At 47.0% G+C, this 19,578-nt stretch overlaps 2 protein-coding genes across 11 annotated transcripts in view; one reads left to right on the top strand and one right to left on the bottom strand.

Moving 5' to 3' along the window:
- The window catches only part of CAPS2 (calcyphosine 2), a 146,367-nt gene extending 146,209 nt beyond the window's left edge, over positions 1 to 158 (bottom strand). For 4 of the 8 annotated variants that reach the window (XM_029597162.1, XM_029597155.1, XM_029597159.1 and 1 more), the window contains exon 1: positions 20 to 158. The gene's annotated coding sequence lies outside the window, so the exon portion shown is untranslated. The remainder of the gene's footprint in view (positions 1 to 19) is intronic. The other 4 variants (XM_029597157.1, XM_029597156.1, XM_029597163.1 and 1 more) reach the window with 3 other exon arrangements.
- A 60-nt stretch (positions 159 to 218) lies between these two features.
- LOC115089156 (coiled-coil domain-containing protein 107-like) overlaps positions 219 to 19,578 on the top strand; it is a 40,105-nt gene continuing 20,745 nt past the window's right edge. Inside the window, exons 1-2 of one of the 3 annotated variants that reach the window (XM_029597167.1) lie at positions 219 to 338; positions 8,372 to 8,565. In XM_029597167.1, the coding sequence (XP_029453027.1) occupies positions 8,440 to 8,565 (126 nt within the window). In that variant the 5' untranslated portion in view covers positions 219 to 338; positions 8,372 to 8,439. Of the gene's footprint in view, positions 339 to 819; positions 1,130 to 8,371; positions 8,566 to 19,578 lie in introns of those variants that run through there. The other 2 variants (XM_029597166.1, XM_029597165.1) reach the window with 2 other exon arrangements.

Below are 19,578 nucleotides of genomic sequence, written 5' to 3'. Positions count from 1 at the left end.
ATTATGTCTTCTCGTTTACCTTTCTGCACTCGGGCGGGCAGTGCCAGCGCCGTCCTGTGGCGCGGAAGACGGCGGCCGTTGCTCAGGGTTTCAGTAAACAGGCCGAGGCTGGGCCGGGCTACCCCGGGCAAGACCTCGGTGGCGCCCGCCCACCGTTCCAACGGGCGCCGCTTAAACCCCGGTCCCGAAAAGGTAGCGGCCCGTGCCGAGCGGCCTCTGTCACTTCACAGAGCAACCGACGCGCCCCCTCCTTTTTTTTTTTTTTTTTTTCTGTTTACTCTAAACAACTTCCCTCCACAACAAAGAGAGAAAACCCTGCAGCGTTACAGGGAATTAAGGTAGGGAATAGCCACTGGAAACATTTTTGATCCCAGGCCTGGACAATATTTCAGTGAAAGTTTTCTGCGGGCCACAATTAAAATATATAAATATTTGTTTTTCTATGAGCTGCGGACTGGAGTATCTACCCTTGCTCTTGAAGGGGCTGTGGCCTGGGTGCTAGGCGCTCTTACGGCATAACGCTCCCTCGCGGCAAGGGGGAGGCGCCGGCCCTCGGCAGCCATGTTTGGTGAGGGCTGGGGGGAGGCGCCGGCCCTCGGCAGCCATGTTTGGTGAGGGCTGGGGGGGGGAGGCTTATGAGGAGCGACTTTTCCAGATTGAAAAGCATTAAGCAAATCAATAGGCGAAAGAAAGTCCGCGTAGAACACGAACGTGCCGCGGAGAATAGAACTCCAGTGTGGAGAGCTACAAGCGGACTTCGCTTTATTGCGCGCGGTGCACGACATTATGCCTGAACGAAACATGGCCGCGGAAGGCTCAGCCTGGTCGCGTGGGCGGAGCTCGCGGTTGGGTTGCGTTGTGTGTGGTGGGAGGTCACGCCCGGGCTCTTCAGTGTCCGCTTGGGAGGTGCGGGCAGCCGGGGACTTGGGTTCTTGCCCGATGTAGAAGGTGCCCGAGCCTCTGTCAGCCGCTGCTACGATGCTCTCGCTCTTACATCAGGTGTTGCTCGCCGTGACCTTGGGGCTCTGCGTGTTCGTCCTCGTTCCCAGGATGTTCGGGGGAGCGGGAGGCAGGTCGGAAAGGGGGGGACCCGACCCTGGGCGCCTCTCTGCTCACCAGCAAGGCAAAGGTACTCGGCTTTCCCTTCCCTCGTCATCTCCAGGCTGGGGAGAAGGGTTGCCCCATTCTCCTCGTTCCCCCATGGCAAAAACCTGAGCTTGAGGTTGCAATAAAAACAAAAGAAATGGTCGTTAGCAGGTATTCCCTAGGTCCCACACGATACAGTTTCCTTTGCAGAACAAAACCATGATTTTAAGTAAAGAGGGATTGCTTGTTTTATAGCATGCCAATGCAAAATCCATTTCAATTCGGTGGAAGTATTGCTCTTTTCCAGGAAAAGTTGTTAATGTAACCCCGTTTTTTAGTCAGCAAAAAAGAATGTTCGAGGAGGGGCATTCGTCTAACCTTCCAAATGTAACTGCAAAATATTTTCCCCTTAAGCAAAATATGGGGACTTTGAGGTGCCTATTATTTTTATTTTCAAGAATCCACTGGGATTGAAGAATATTTTACTTTAATTATAATTATGCCCAGGCCAAGATTTAACTGTGTAGAGTGACGTTTGTAAAACCATATGCAGGAGCAGCTGCCCACCCAGTTTATAATTCTCTTATGCATGTCTGGCCTTTGCTTCTGTTGTTACAAGCCTAGATTGCATTATTTAAACAACTGTTCCTGAAAGTCCCTGTAATCATATTTTAATATTTGTCAAATAACACCTTTTGTGTTTGCTGCATACCAAAATGTTTTTCTTTTTAATTTTTGTAATTAAATTTTAAACACAATACAAATGAAGAACCCCTTGACGTTTGAGCCAAACAGATGGAAGTATAAACATAAGAGTATTAATTAAGACAAAAGAAAATAAAGGAAATTGATTAAACTGTACAGTCTGTGTCTAGACCACAGTCAGGAGAAAACTTAATGAAACAATTTCAGGAAAAAAAATCATGGTCATTCCGTATTAAACTTGTGCACACCCCACCCTAACAGGTAGAAACATGGTTCTGGACATATTTTTCCTACTGATCAGGATCATAGAAAATATATTTAGAATTATCCAAGTTAACCTTCCCAAAACAATAACCCACCTTCTCTGTTCCCAGAATTGTTTACATCTACCCAGTGTGACCTTAGGTACATCAAGTAATACAGCAATTTTGTTCCCAAGAAAAAAGTTTCTTTAGATTTTAAAAACATTTGTAATATTGCATTTTTATCTGATTCGGAAGCATAGGCAGCAAGTAAAGTTGACCTTTCAGAGAGATTTAGGCAAAGAATCAGTTTTAACATCACCAATCATTAAATCACTTCTGACTGAGGAGTTAATGACAGATTCCACATTATTTCTAATCTGGAGATAGAAAACATTTACTGTTGAGGGAATAGATTCAGAGGAAACTTTAAGAAATTCAAAATAAAATCTCCTTAATATGACCAATGGTGTAACAGAAGGACATTTTTGAAAATTCAAAGTACATAAATTACATCTATGAGAAAAGTTCTCTAAGTTGTGGTGTAAAATTTCATTGCCTCAGTTAAGAGCTAATGAAGAATTTTGCAGGGGAGAGAGATGAGAATCCGAATTTTTAATTTTCCTTTCATGGTCTTGAATCACAATGAATGGGAGTCAGTTTGGGAATTTACCTGTGCCTCAAAAAATAAAGGTCTATCGATCCTAGAGGGTAAAGGCTGCTCCAGACTCTTAATTGCTGATCAAAGAGATTACAAGGTGACATTAGAGAGTTGAACTAATGTTGGGGAGACAGAGGAGCCAGAAGAGCCACTCGCAACAGAAGCTTGACCTTCTTCAGATACCTCTGACAAGGAAGGTCTGGATCCAACGATAGGAGAGGAGGCAAGAACAACTTTGAATATGTGCTTCCCATCCTCCAAAACTTGCTTTCTCCCCACCTCCAGGAAGGGTGGCAAGATGGATGCCTCGGAAGATGCAGACGGGGAGCCCTCGAGCACTGCAACTGATACTCTTCCAATTCTAAGATAATACCTTGTCCAATTTGGATTGAGAAGAGGAAACAGGAGAACTCATCTGAGCTGGACCAGAGCTTTTTCCTACCCATGGACTCTGAAACTATTAGCTGCTCTTGGAAGGAGCGCGTGGTACCCGCATCGATGCTCAGACCGGCACTCCAGCACGCCTCCCAGGTCAGCGCAAGGGCCCGCCCCAACTGTGACCTCATCTGCCCGTGCCAAGGCCACCTTTTAAAAAAAAAAGCAGGCCCTGGGCGCGACCAAAAGGGCCTGCCCCTTTCTGTACCCTTTCGTGCGCCCACTGAGTGCGCCCCCCTCCTAACTCGTCATTTGCCTCAACTTCGCACCCCCCTTCCTACGGAATCCCGGATCTCTGCACTGGCCAAACGCTGACTCTTACCACAGCTTGCCCAGTTTCTGCCTCCCTTACCGTGTGACCCAGGTGCTCACCCTATGCTACTCAACCATTGCCATTTCACTGTCTATTGATGCTTTACATCACTATTGTCTGATGGTCCTCTGTACTCCAGTGTCGCCTTTTCCACAGCAACACAACTAACTTTGTAACCTGTTCATTGTTCTGTTATAACTCCCTCCCTCTGTTATATCTCCTTCCAAGACTCTGCACCCCACCTTGTCCTCCCTATTGCCCTCAATCCTAGCCGTTTGACATGCCCCCACTCCCTAGCTCTAACACGAATACCTTCCCCATTCCCCGTATTCACCAACCTTCGCACAGACCCCACGTCATCCCCCCTGTGCTGCGCAAATCCCTCCTTCCCATCCTCATCTCCCCCCTGACCCAGCTTCTAGGACTCACAACCCTCGCTATAGTTCTTTTCAATGCCCAATCCCTCTTGAAAAAACCCCCAATTCTTAACGATCTACTGTTAGATTCCAAGCCAGAGATCTGCGCTGTCACAGAAACCTGGCTCAAAGACTCCGACATTGTCCTCCTAAATCAGCTCCCTCTGTCCCACTATGACACATTCTCCATCCCAAGTCCTCTTACTTGCAGCTAAAAAGCACCTGAAACTCAGACCATTGAACATAAATACCCCACCCAGATTTGAGATTGGCCTGTTCAAATCCCCTGAACTCTAAATCTGCTTTATTCCTCCCCCCGCGACCTTCTAGAGCTCAACCCCTCCGCACTCATAGAATTCATATCTGACAATATCAATATTGAAATCCCATCCATCATTCTAGGAGAACTGAATCTTCATGTAGACTCCTCCCCCCCCACTCTCTTCCTCCTGCAAAACCCTACTCAACTCCCTCCTGGCCATCGGCTTCAGACAGCTCATCTCACCCCCCCCCCCCCCACTCATAAAACTGGGCACACTCTCGACCTTATTTTCATCAATTCCTGCATCCACTCTCCCAACACCTCCCTCATGCACCCCTGTACCCTGGTCAGACCACTCTCTTATCAATGCCCCCCTTTCTCTAAAGGCCCCCACCACACGCACCCCCCCCCCCCCACAGTAAGACCATTTCCTTTAGAAAATCCTGCCCCTTTGAGAGTCCCATCACAGCACTCTCCAACGCACTGTCCAAACTGGAATGTACCACTCCTGATGCCGCCCTAGCCTCATGGAACAATCTCACTCAAGATATTACAAATGCTTTATGTCCTCTCACCAGCCGGGACCTACACCCAGCTCTACAAAATAAGAAACCATGGTACACCCCTGAATTAAAAAGTCTGAAAAACACCCTTAGATGGAGGGAAAGAATCTGGCACAAAGTCCCCTCCCCGCAACATGCCTCCAACTATAAATCTATCCTGCATTCCTACAGACTCACCATACTCAAAACCAAGCATGACTACTACGCGTCCAAAATACACGAATATATGTACAACCCCAAAGTACTTTTTTCATACGTTGCTGATCTTACTAAGTCCTCCCCAGCCCCCATTTCAGACAACGATGCCAGCAGTAAAAATGAAGAACTCGCACGCTTCTTCCACAATAAAATAGTAAACATTCTCCTCAGATTACCTGCTACCCCCCCTCCCCTGCCACCCCTTCCCATCAATGCCAATGCTAACCTTGACCTCCTCAACCTCACTTCCTCCAAGGAAATTGAATCCATCCTTAAAAAGATTAAACCAGCATCCCACCCCTCAGACACCATTCCGACTAAAGCGCTCTTCACCATCCCGAGCACTATTGCGAAACCTCTAGCAGACATCAATTGCTCCCTCTCCCTTGGCACAGTCCCAGACACCCTCAAGCATGAGGTAGTCAAACCCCTCCTTAAAAAAACCTTCACTGGACTCGAATGACCCCTCCAATTACCGTCCGATTTCTAACCTTCTGTTTATTGTCAAAATCATGGAAAAGGCGGTTAACTCTCAACTCATGGAATACCTTGACAACAACAATATCCTCTATCCTTCACAATTTGGTTTTCGTAAACACCTCAACACGGAAGCCTTACTACTCACTCTCACGGATTCCCTCCTCACTGGCCTAGATCAAGGTCACTGCTACATCCTTGCCCTCCTCGATATCTCCTCAGCATTCGACTCAATCAGCCACAACCACCTCCTCGCTCTCCTATCTCACATAGGCATCTCGGGCTCAGCCCTGCTTTGGTTTAAATCTTACCTGGCCAATAGACAATTTTCTGTCAAAATTGGCAACTCTGAATCTTCCCACCTTAGCCTCTCGCAAGGAGTTCCGCAAGGATCCTCTCTCTCATCTACCCTCTTCAATATATACCTTATCCCACTCTGCCAGCTACTATCCAACCTTGGCCTTATTTATTTATTTATTTATTTATAGATTTTTCTATACCGGGGTACGTAAATAACATCACCTCTGTTTACATTCAAACAGTAATTCAGCATTGCGCTTTACAATATAACAAGGAAACTAAACGAAAAACAATACAGTATATAACTTTATATTAATAGAATATCAGCAATATGTGAGAGATTGTGGCAGTTAGGAAGAGTAGTTGAGGATTCAGATCATTGATAGTAGGCTTTTTTAAATAGCCAGGTTTTAAGGTTTTGTTTAAATTTTTTGTGACAGAGTTCCTGGCGTAATTCAGAGGGCATGGTGTTCCATATTGTTGATCCAGCAATGATGAAAGATCGATCTTTTGTGCTAGAGAGTTTAGTCAGATTGGGTGCTGGGATATTTAGTTTGGCTAAATTCTGGAATCTCGTTGGGCGGGAAGACGTTTTGAATTGTATATATACAATAAATTCTATAAATACGCGGATGATGTGCAAATCATCATATCCATACAAGAATCCATCTCCGAAACATTAAAATTCTGGGAGAAGTGTCTCGCTTCCATAAACTCCTTACTTACAAATCTCCAACTTGCCCTCAATACCAACAAAACAGAACTGCTCCACATATCAAACGCCAAACCCCACTCTCTCTTGCGACCCGGCACTCAGCTCTATTTTCTCACACCCCTTTGCATGAGATCTTGGTGTCCAGATCGACCAGCATTTAAACTTCAAAAAGCACGTCAACACCATCCTCAATGAAGGCTTCTACAAGCTTAATATCCTAAAAAAGCTCAAACCTTTACTCCACACCCAGGATTTCCGCACCGTTATCCAGGCGACCCTCACATCCAAAATGGACTACTGTAATGCTCTATTCCTTGGGCTACCTTATTCCACCATAAAACTTCTTAAAGTGCTGCAGAATGCCGTTGCAAGAACCATCACAATTGCCCGCAAATACGACCACATTACCCCCTGCCTCAAGGAGCTCCATTGGCTCCCGATCCCCTCACGCATCATCTACAAAACCCTTACCATTGTTCCCAAATCCTTATACAACCACAACTCCAACAGGCTTGACAAGCCTTTCCACTTCTTACCCCATCACCGCCCCACCAGAGCAACTACCAACGGTACCCTCCACATCCCATCCCTTAAGAATGCACACCTCACCTCTACCAGGGACCGTGCCATCTCTTGCTGGCCCCTCCCGCTGGAACTCACTACTCACAAATCTCCACCTTGAGCCTTGTTTCATCAAATTCAAGAAAAAGCTAAAGACCTGGCTCTTCGAACAGGCATTCCCAGATTTAGGTCCTAAGCCCCCCATCCAATGCTCTTATTATGCCTCCATTTTAATTCCCGTCTCCTAATATGTTAACTTGCTCTCAGATTGTTTTTCTGCTTTCTGTATATTATTTTTACTATTGTTAAGTTTACCTTCACTCCACTACCCAGTCCCCGTTTGATGTAATTTTCTACCTGCTGTTTGATGTAAACCGATATGATGTTTCCACTAATATCTGTATAGAAAAGCCGTTAAATAAATAAATGGTGTGTGGCTTTGCGCACCGGTGGCTGCATGCTCCAGGGCGCAACAATATATATAGAAGAGGTAGGCACCCCGCTTACGACCTGCACTGGCTCCAAAGCAAAGGCTGATGGGGGCCCCAGGCAAATAGATGCCTCTCAACCTTCCCGCTGGTATCTCCGAGTCGCAGCAATATATAGACAAGGGATGTATCCCCTTATGATATTATCTGCCAGCTCCAAGGCAGAGGCTGATGAGAGAACCCACAGAATCAGCGCCCCGGGCAAGTTCACATCCTCTTGATCTCCCCTAAATGTTTTCAAGAATATATGGGGCAAATACTTGAGTGGGATTTTTTTCTTTTAACTATTAAGTATGCAGTCCAGATGGTCCATAATAACTTTTTGACCATGGACATTGAGATACTTTAGCATATATATAGGTCTATAAAGAAACCATAATGACAATTTAGTTTCCATAAGAAATTGCCATACTGGGTCAGACCAAGGGTCCATCTAGCCCAGCCCATATTTAATTCTGTAACCACACTATATTTAAAGAAAAGCAACAAAGTAATTCCATCATGATATATGTTTTATAGGCTTGATTTTCAAAGAACGTTTTGTGGTGAAACCCTGTTTTATGCATGTAAATCATGCTTTTGAAAATCAACTGATGGATTCTGTGGGTGAAGGTATTGCAAAACATTTCACGTGTGCTTTTACCTGAGGAGGAAGACTTGTTTCCAGGGTGGAGTTGGGTCAGGGAAAGAGTTTATGCAAATACTTTTCAAATTTCCAAAGTATGCGTGTAAATCTCCCTGCGCAAAGATACACCATGAATACCCGTAAGTTTTCAAAGCAGACTTGCGTGCATAAGTCCGCTTGACATTTTGAGCTAAAGCCTTTAGTCCTATGAGGGCTTACCTGAATATTATCCTCCCTAAAACTAACGTGGTGTTAAGAAAACAAGTGCTGTAAAGACATCTGTGAGCTTGGTTTTATGCTGCTGTTTACATTTTCTAATGACAGTTAATTTTGGAAGTGGTCGCCAGCATTTGGTGCATCGGGAAGGCAAGACTTACGAGAACATTCAGCAAATGAGAAATGCAGTGGAACAGAATATAAAGGAGAGGTCTAAAGGACATGGCAAAGGCCTAACTTTCACACTGATGCCCTTGTATGCTATTGGCGTGGGTGTTTTTGCAGCATACAAATTCCTAAAGGTTGGTTATATATATATTTTTTTAACTCTGTTTAGTTGGGTATTTGCTCAAATACACATCAAAATTACATAAACTTTAATAAAGGCAACAGAATACAGCCAACAGCCGTGTTTGATTAACACAACAATCTTAGGGTAGTCTTGCCATGCATGTTAACCTTCAATAATATACCAACAGACAGTTTAGCATTTTTAAGTTTAATCATGAACAACATGGAAAACTTGTCTTCCCAGAACAGCAAAGTAACATAAAGCAAACACTTCAGGAGAGCTTTCCTTTCTCCCAACTCTCATATTGGGGATAATTTTGAACAGTCCATATAGTCTCCAGTGTACATGGACACTTTTTAGCGCTAACATGCATTGCTTTGGATGTTCATAGGGCGATCATGCGTGTAGTTTCCCGTTGAGAAATAGGCACAAAGTATGCAGAGTAATAATGGTCTCTTAGTTTGCACCCGCTATATTGTGCAGGAAGTCAAGGTGGGGGCAAAATAGCATGCACACAATTTGAAAATCTCTTTTCCTTCCGTGTCCTAAACACGTCTCCAGGAATGCCTTTTTTTAAATCCTAGCTAAAGGTACACGTGCTGTGGAAGCTCGCATGTACTTCTAGCTGGACAGAGGAGGGCAACTTCAGTGAAACAGTTTACCCTGGATGAGTAAATCATTATAATAAGTGATGAATTCTTACTAAGTATCACTGTCCCTATTTGTCTGCTTCTAACTAACTGACATAAGGGGTTCTGGAAAATATTTAGCCAAGTTTAGCTCTTTAGCAAATCTTCCTGGTTGAGAACACACACGCATCTAACCATTCAGACAGAAAATTGGTTTTCCTAGCGGGTAGCAAATGGACTCAGGACCAATGGGTATAGTGTACTCCTGATAGCAGTTGGAGACGGATCAGATTTCAATCTGATGTGCAGCTCTTCAGTATTTTCCGTCTCCATAGCAATTCGGGACTCTATGCACGCTCGCATAGCATTAGAGTAATTTACCAAAGAAATCCAAAACAAGAAGAAATCTTACCTCTACAGACGAGTCCCGATCTCCTGCGGTGACACCCCTTGGGTCCCTCCCCCAGTTGAGAATTCCCGAGGTGATTTCTGCGATCCCTCAGAAGTTGGCTTCGGTCTAGCAGCCGACCCTCAGCATGGACTTAGCCCCCGGCAACGGGTGAGGCTGAGAGGCAGCGGGTGCAACTTCGAGCACGGCAGTGAAGGTATTTTCCCTCTTTCCCCGCAGCCGGAGACTGCCCAGAACGAGACCGGGAAACGCTGAGACAAGGTAAAGTAGAAAACTTCTTTAAAGTCTCCGGTCTCCGAAGTTCGAAGAGTCGCACAGGTCGCCAGCCGGCGCCAGTGCCACCGGGTTGATCAGCCCTAGCAGGGCTATGCCCCGGTCAGATTCGGGGGTCCTCCCACGTGGAGACCCTCTGAGGTGTCGCCATACTGGCCGCATGGTCGCCATCACCATTTTGACCTATTCGCCGCCCTGTCCGCTGTCCCGACCCGTGCGCACAGAGGCAAGCCGTGCGCGCAAATCTCTTGTGCGCACATTGGCACACACATAAAGGCCGTGCGCATAGCGACGCGCACAACCACACGCCTCCTGTGCCGGGCGCATAAGTTTGGCCCGCACGCACTCAACAAACGCGCACAAACTTGACGCACCGGAGCGCATAACTAGGCCGCCCGGTCCCTGTATTTTTTTACGCGCACAAGCTATGACACCACTGGAGAAGAAGATCAAGGCTCAGGGCCTTTGCCCAGCATGCCACATCAGAACTGCGCAGCATGAGGAGGCCACAGCCCTGTGTGTACAGTGCGAGGAGGCCCTGGGGGATTCAACCCATGTCCCTTCCCAGCCGGTGCTGGGATCCAGCTTCTCAAACAGTACGCCAGACATCGTGTCCCCCAGCGGGAGCCTCCCTCAACCGGGGCTCCCCAGGAACACAGCACCTCTTAATTTAGACCCAGCATCTATCTCCTGGGTGGAATTCTTCAAAGGCCTCATACCTTCGTCCACATGCAGTCGGGGCCTCCAATAACACGGCCACAGCCTCCACCAGAGGACCTCAACATCCCGGGACCCTTTATGCACAGAGAAGTGCCTCCACCACCCAGAAGCCCCACCCTCGGGGACATGGACAACTCAGACGGTGATTCAGAACCCCTGGAGGAAGGGGAACTCCCCCCGGGACAGAACCCCCCCGAACCATGAGGCGTTTCTTCACCAAAAACGAGCTTCCAGACCTAGTCACACACAGCCTGAAAGAGCTTGCTATCCCGGGCACAAGTACCTCGGGGGAACCTAAGTCGAACCCCCTCCTAGAGGGACTCCGGACCTCCTGTCATTTCCCACTGTTACAAGCCGTCCATCAGCTAATTGCCCTGGAATGGGAAACCCCGGAGACCTCGTTCAAAGGGGGGCATGCCCTGGCAGCCATGTACCCTCTGGACCCCGCTGCCAAAGATCTCGTGGCATGTGCGAAAGTGGATGCCATAGTCTGTGCGGTCTCGAAGCGCACTACTATCCCAGTCGAGGGAGGAGCAGCACTCAAGGATGCCAAAGATAGACGTCTAGAATCCATCCTCAGTCTTTTGATGTCTCCGCTATGTCTCTACAGATCACAGTCTGCTGTGCTGTGGTGACATGCGTCTGCTTATCACAGACAAGGAACAACACTCCCGGGGAAGCCCTGGAACCAGCTTCTGATCTAGTGTGCACCGTAGCTAGAGGCGTGTCATCTGCCGTGGCAGCCAGAACACAACTCTGACTCCGAAGCTGGTCGGCCGACGCATCGTCCAAAACGAGACTCACAAAGATGCCCTTCAAGGGAACCCTCCTGTTCGGAAGCGAACTAGAGAAGCTAGCCAACAAATGGGGTGAATCCCCACTGCTGCGGCTACCGGAGGACAGGAATAAGAGAAACCAGCAACCCTTCCCCCTAACGTCTAGGGGCAGAGGATCACAGTGCTTCAACCCATTGAGAAGCACATATCAAGCGGTTCGCCCCACAGGAGGGAGCCAGTCCTTTCGGAACAAGCACAATAAAAGGGGAGCCGGCTCGGGGCCAGGTCCCAGCTGCACCCCACGATGAAAATCAGCCGACTCGTCCAAGGGAAGAAGCCATAGGGGGCAAACTTGTCCTATACTACCAAAGTTGGGTCGAGAGAACCTCGGACAAGTGGGACCTAGCCATCATTTGAGAGGGATATTATCTGGATTTCCACCACATCCCTCCGGACAAGTTTGTGGAATCCCCCTCCACGACCCCTCCAAGAGGATGGCAGTGGAAGCTACACTGACCAGATTACTCGTCTTAGAGGCTATAACACCGGTGCCCTCACAAAAAATAAATACTGGACAGTATTCCATCTATTTTATCATTCCCAAGAAAGAAGGGACATTCCGACCTATCCTGGACCTCAAGTCGGTCAACCGCCACCTGAAGATTCCTCTCTTCCGCATGGAAACCCTACTCTCGGTCATAAGGGCAATACAACCGGGAGAATTCCTTACATCCCAGGATCTGTAGGAAGCCTACGTGCACATTCTGGTCCATCAAGAGCACCAGCATTTTCTACGCTTCACAATCCTGGACCATCACTACCAGTTCCAGGCACTACCATTTGGGTTAGCCACAGCACCCCGGACGTTCACCAAAATCATGGTGGTAGTGGCAGCAACACTGAGGAAGGATGGAATCCTCGTACGAACGATTGGCTGATCAGGGCAAAATCCCCAGAGGAAAGTCACCAGGTGACCAACCAAGTCAAAACTCTACTGGAGAGCCTCGGGTGGGTGGTCAACACAAACAAGAGCTGTTTGCAACCCTCCCAATCCCTAGAATACCTGGGAGTTCGGTTCGACACCAAACAAGACAAGATCATCCTGACACTGACAAGGAGATCAAAACTGATGACCCAATTGCGAACCCTGTTGAGCGAGCTTCGTCCCACAGCATGAGACTACCTCCAAGGACTCGACCTCATGGCATCCACACTGGAAGTAGTACCATGGGCAAGAGCTCATATGAGACCCCTACAGCGCTCTCTACTGTCACGATGGAGCCTGCTGTCCCAGAACTAACCCGTTCGTCTCCAGCTCCCTGACAAAATTCGGACCCAACTACGATGCTGGCTACAGGAAGGCAATCTGAGCCAGGGAGTGAGGCTGTCTTCACCGACCTGGATTCTGCTCACCACGGACACCAGCCTACGGGGTTGGGGAGCACACTGCCAGGAGCTAACCGCCCAGGGTCAATGGAACAAAGAAGAGTTGGGATGGAACCTCAATCGCCTAGAAGCACGGGCAGTCAGACTAGCCTGCCTACGGTTCGGTCACAGACTCCGAGACAAATCAGTCAGTCATGTCGGACAGCGCCACAACGGTGGCCTAATTCAACCGTCAGGGAGGAACCAGAAGCCAACAGGTGTCTCTGGAAATAGACCCCCTAATGACATGGGCAGAAGCGAACCTTCGAGAGATCTCGGCCGTCCACATTGCGGGGAAAGACAATGTCTCTGCAGGTTACCTCAGCAGAGAAAGTCTAGACCCAGGAGAATGGAGACTGTCGACCACAGCATTCCAGTTGATAGCCGTTGGGGAACACAAACCATGGACCTATTGGCAAACCGGTCCAACGCCCAAGTGCCCAGCTTCTTCAGCCGCAGACGGGAACCTCAGTCCCAGGGAATCGATGCCCTGGTACAGACCTGGCCACAGGAAACTCTATTATACGCTTTCCCACTGTGGCCCCTTTTGGGCGCAGTCATCCACAAGATAGAACACCACAAGGGACCAGTACTTCTAGTGGCCCCGGACTGGCCAAGAAGACCGTGGTACGCAGACATGCGAAGGCCTCTGACAGGGAGCCCCCTCCCGCTACCTGCACACAGGGACCTGCTCCAACAATGGCCGATCCTCCACGAGGATCCAGCTCAATTCTCTCTTACGGCCTGGCCATTGAGAGGACTCGCCTGAGGAAGAGCAGATACTCGGGGGCAGTAATTGACACCCTGCTCCGAGCACACAAGTTCTCTACATCCCTAACATACATAAGGATTTGGAGAGTATTCGAAGTCTGACGTGAGGACTGCGACATCATCCCACGCTTAGTCAAAATTCCCGCGATTTTGGAATTCCTGTAGAACGGTCTACAGAAGGGATTGTCTCTCAACTCCATCAAGGTACAGGTGGCTGCATTGTCATGCTACGGAACCAAGAGTGAGGACGGTGCCTAGCCTCTCACCCGGATATCTCCCGCTTCCTGAAGGGAGTCAAGCAGATCCGACCACCCCTAAAGTGGCTGGTGCCTCTATGGAACCTCAACCTGGTCCTAGACTTCTTAGCAGGAGCCTCCTTCAGACCTCTCCGCGGCCTGTCCTTCCGACTATTAACATTGAAAACAGCCTTCCTGGTGGCAGTCTGTTCGGCCAGTCGTATCTCCGATCTACAAGCACTGTCCTGCTGGGAACCGTTCCTCAGACTCATTCTGGGAACCATCCAGTTACGCACGGTCCCGTCCTTCCTCCCCAAAGTGGTTTCTCACTTCCATCTCAACCAAACCATCTCACTACCATCGCCAGATGAGCATAAGGATTCGGAAGAATCTCGCCGCCTGTGCCACCTCAACGTCGGCAGATACCTGGAAAGGTCGGAATCCGTACGAAAGACGGACCATCTATTCGTCCTTCACAGCGGGAAGAAGCAAGAGGAAGCAGCCTCGCAGGCAACCATAGCCGCCAGATCAAAGAAGTTATCAAGGCGGCCTACGTAGAAGCAGACAAGCCGCCGCCTTTGCAAGTCAAGGCCCATTCCACTAGAGCCCAGGCAGTGTCCTGGGCGGAAACCAAGATGCTGTCACCCACCGAGATCTGTCGGGCAGCGACATGGTCCTCCATCCACACCTTCTTCAGGTTCTACCGCCTGGATGTTCAGGCTCGAGAGGACACAGCATTCACAAGGGCAGTAATAAGTGGGACACGGACAGCCTCCCACCCAGTTCAGGAGTAGCTTTTATACATCCCATTGGTCCTGAGTTCATCTGCTACACGCTAGGAAATGGAGAAATTACTTACCTGATAATTTCGTTTTCCTTAGTGTAGACAGATGGACTCAGCATCCCACCCACGGCTGCCGTCATTCATGGAATTCTCGGGCAACATCCCCAAGAGCAAGATAATCATGGGTAAGCCAAGCTTTCCCTCCAATTAGGACACCCATCCTACCGGGTGTCGACGTTTCTAGGTTGAGGGCACTGGCGGTCTCCAGCTTTAACCAACTCAACCACTTCAAGTTAATCAACTTATCCAAGTTATTCAGTTCCGCATATATCCACAATTGCTTTTCGAGGAGAATACTGAAGAGCTGCATTTCCTGCAGGGTTATATGTACTAGGACTGACGGCAGATTGAAATCTGATCCGTCTCCAACTGCTGTCAGGAGTACACTATACCCATTGGTCCTGAGTCCATCTGTCTACACTAAGGAAAACGAAATTATCAGGTAAGTAATTTCTCCATTAATATTTTTCAAGTTGCAATTAAGTGTATCCAGATTACAAGAAAAAGCTTGTGGAAATTCTTTTAGAATTCTTTTTCAAAAGCCATTTAAACAGATAACTTTTGAGTTATCTAAATGGCAAATTTGGCATAATGACTTAAATCTGGCTATAATTTAGCCCAATAAAAAGGGGGCGTTCTGGGGAGGGTTGTTATCTGGCTAACCTAGCTGAATATCGCGCATATCCTGCTAGATTAGCTGGATAAATTTAGGACTGTTTCAGAGCAGGCCTAAAGTTATCCGGCCTTATTGTGACCAGATAACTTACTATTTCCCTGGATGTTTATTTAACAGCATTTATGAATTGCTTTCCAAACCAATTAGGATTCGCCGAGAGTGATATACACAATTTACTTAAAGTTACGAAACAAAATTAATCACAATACAGTTAAAACAATATCATAAAAACAAAGAACAATTTCAACAGCTGCTATCAACGGCTGTGCATCCTCCTTCCTTACCTTTCACTCTCCTGGGATGTCAACCATGTTTTCAGACCTTTTTGTAATTTCAGCAGATCACCTTCCTCTGGTAATATGAGAGAGCTCATTCCAAAGGCCTGATTTTTGCAAACACACATGCTTAAAAAACTTCACTGCTGGGAGCTGAACTATGATATCTGTAGCTTACTTGCAAGTTATGACAGCTAGACAGCCACCTCAAACTTCCTCTCAGATGCAGGTGACAACACCTTTACCACCCTGAAGGCTGAAACCAGACACTTAAATCTACAATGCTGAGTTATAGGTAGCCAGAGTAGCCGAAGCACATCATGATCTGCCCGAAATAAGGGCAGCCATATTCTGTATTACATGCAATTTACTAGTCACGGATTGCAGTAATCCAATTGAGCCATTACTAATGCATAATAAACCTTGTTTTTAAAGCAAAGAGGTCCAGGCAAGGTTTCAAGTATCTAACTTCAGTCTTAAATAGGCACTTCTAGCAACCTGGGAAATCTGCCTTTCTAGTGAAAAAGAGGAATCTAATATAACCCCCCCCAAGGATTTTGCTTCCTCGTTTGCCACTAGCAAATTGCCTCCCCACAGTAGGGAAGTTCAGAAAACCCTGCAGCCCAATTTGCAACAGTTCCATTGTCCAAGCATTAAAAACCAAGCCATTTATTCCTCAGCCACTCTCCCACTAAACCTAGACATGTATTAGCTCATTGAATGCATTCCACCCCATTCCTTTCCAAAGGCAGTACTAATTGTATATCGTCCGCTTAAATGGTCATAAATCCCCCCCCCCAAAATGTTAAAAAGATCCTAAATGAAGTTCCCTAAACACAGAGATCTCATCCTGAAAGGCCACATCTTGAGACTTATCTTGCAAAAAGAGCTCCAAGCCATTTGAACACTGGACTCCCCAAACCCTTGTTTAAACACCAAGAGATTAAATAATCCACCTAAATCAAAAGTTCGCGATAAACTGAGCATATCCATAAAACTGCCTCCCCCCCCCCCCAGTTCAAACAGGGAAGCAAGACATCAAACAATGATCTCCAGCTGTTCCTGTGCTACAGCCCCTGCAAAATCCCACCTGGGCTGCAACCAGACCATTATGTTCTTCCAGAAACTCAGAAAATTGTTTGGTCACCGCCTTCGCTACAATTAGCGAGTTTGACACTGGTCTATAACTACTGCAGATTGTGGGATCCAGCTTATTGTTTTTCAGAAGAAGAAAACCTCTGCTTTCTTCCAGATTTCAGGAATAAGTCCATCTGATAGCAAGGTATTTACTAGTTTTAAAAGAAAAGAGAGCACCTCATCAGACAACCCGTGGACCAAAAAGGACTGACATGGATCTAATGAAATTTGATAGATTCACCTGTTTCAAAAGCAACTTCAATTCAAATAGAGGCGACTGCACAACTTCTCCGTACAAGTTCTCTCTGCCCTCTCTCATGGGAACCACCAGACCCTTAACATCCTCTTGAGATTAACTTCCCAGAGAGATTCAACAAATCCCTTTTCCCATCCAATCCATCTTTCAGTAGCCTCACCTTTTCCTGGAGAAAGGTTGCAAATGCTTCACAATCCAGTGCATTAGCAAACTTCATAGATTCATTTACGTCCATTTCCAGTATGGCCTTGACCACTGTAAACAAAATTCTAGGGTTGTCGCCTCTTTCAATAATTCCTGAATAATAATTCTTCTTAATTGACACAATCCACTTAAAACACAATGTAGCTGCTTGATGCCAAATCACCTTATCTTCATAGGTGCCAGATTTTCTCCGATGATGCTCCAGGCATCGTAAAACACATTTATGCCCTGCTAACTCAATGAAGACTAGGGAGAGGAGAAAAATGTCATCTTCCTAGCATTACCCCATCCCACATCTGCACCAAGCCCTGACCCATCACATGGTACCATTTCCCTACCAAATCCTCCCTTGAATCCACCTCCCCCCAATTCCACTGTCAAATTACCCACCACCTCACTACATGTTTCCTGATCATCCCCAAGGTGGTGACCACCCAATTGAGGCCCCCCCTTTCCCCATTTCATTAAACAAAAACACCTCCCATTGACTCACCCACCCAAAGGCCATGTGTACAGACGGGTTGGGAGAGGTAGTAGATGCACGGCCCAATGGGGCCAGACGATATATAATTAGGGATGTTGGGAATCGGGCCACATGCCCATTTTTTTTTTTTGTTTTGCTATAAACAGTGCTATCTACCCAGATACCATGTGAAGATGTCCAGATAAATAGCATCACTACTTATCCGGGTATCTGCAAAAGATATCCAAATAAGTAGCAAATTATCCGGCCATACAAGGCCAGAAATCTTAAAAACCTAATCGGCTATATTCAAACATAGCTGGTTAGGTTTTTAAGTTATCCATTTACATGTAGCCAGATAACTTTAAGCAAGTATATACAGTGGGGTGTTTATCCAGCTAAGCTCCAATATGCAAAACAAGTTATCCGGCTAACTTTGGCCAGATAAGTTGCCAGTTAGCCAGCTTGCTGAATCTGGACCTCATTAAGGCTTTTCTGCCATTCTTTGTCTATGGAGAAGAAAGCTTAGCAAATCAGGTCCTTAGATTGAAAAAGCCTTGCCATAAGATATAACAGGAGGTATTTGGGTATGACAAATGGAAGCAGTCCAAAATTCAAACATCAAAAAATGTTTGACATGACATATTCCATGCACAAATGCAAATGGGATAACAGTGAGTGCAGAATTTATTCCCACAAACCTTAACAGCTCACCATACACTACATGGGGCCTTGCGTCAAACCCACTTAACATCCTGCATGATCTTCCTTGGCTTGGGTGAGGAGAGTTGTAAACATTTTTTGCACTTTTATTTGGATTTTTTTGGCGTTTTATTTATGCCCTGATAGTGGCCTGTCTTCTGCATTTAGATTGCTGGTTTGTTTGAACCAAAAAAAAAAAATCAGCTTTATTGTATGAAGTAGATCACCTTGTTTACTGCCAGCAGAAGTAGGCTTCACCCTTATATTCTTCTTCTGTTCTCAAGCTGTTAATTATTTAGTAGTAGAAATATCATATTTTTATTCTAACATTTTTTTATTCTTCACTTGCTTTGCTTATCAAAAAGTTCCTGTGCAAAATCCCAAGTATGGCGTAGAAGGAAGCCTCATTCTTGGTGGAAATCGGGGGCATAGCGTGACTGCTAAAGCAGGTGATGCACTAAAAAACCAAAAACAAAATATGAAACTGGGCCAGGAACCACGCCAGCCTCCACTTACCCCTTCCATGGGGGTCCTGGTTAGTAAAGGGGACAGGGATGTCCACTTGCCTCTTGCCCCTCTGCCATCCTTTACAAATGGCGCCATTTTCATTTTACTATGATGCCGGTCTTAGGGCCGACTGGTGCCATTTGTAAGGGGCAGGAGGGAAGTGGGCAACCCTTCTGCCGCTTTTACTACCTAGGACCCTCACAGAAGGGGGCTGGGGGGTGTCCCCAGACTGGCATCTCTTTCTGGGGAAAGGGGGGTTGGAGGGCCTGGCCAGGCAACTTGATTTTTTGGGGGATGGGAGGGGGGGGGGGGAATAGTTTGGGTCAGAAGGGCTCGGGTTCTTCCCCAGGCCTTGGCATCATTTTGGGAGGAAGCATTGGGTTGGCGGTGGATGCTGATTCTCCCTTGTGTGTGTGAATGCTTCCCATAAAGGTGGTGATGCCTGTGCACCGCTATGCAGAATAGATAGAAAGCCGCTGGATGGAAATGACTTACGTGATTTTTGAGACAGCGACTGCCGCTGACATCTCGGCTTACTCTAAACCCGTCCCCCCCCTTTCCATAAGCTGCTGTTGTATGCCTGTGTTTGTAAGCAAATGAGTTAATAGTAATTTATGTTTCAAACTTTTTATTAAATTTTTCACAAAAACATCTCGTTTACAGTCAGAAGGAGATGTGGAGGGCCGATTACTCTGCGTGCCCACTTCCACAGACAGAGTC

This window comes from Rhinatrema bivittatum, chromosome 4 (assembly GCF_901001135.1).
Source record: "Rhinatrema bivittatum chromosome 4, aRhiBiv1.1, whole genome shotgun sequence".
NCBI lineage: Eukaryota > Metazoa > Chordata > Amphibia > Gymnophiona > Rhinatrematidae > Rhinatrema > Rhinatrema bivittatum.
This window is presented reverse-complemented; position numbering and strand designations above follow the sequence as displayed.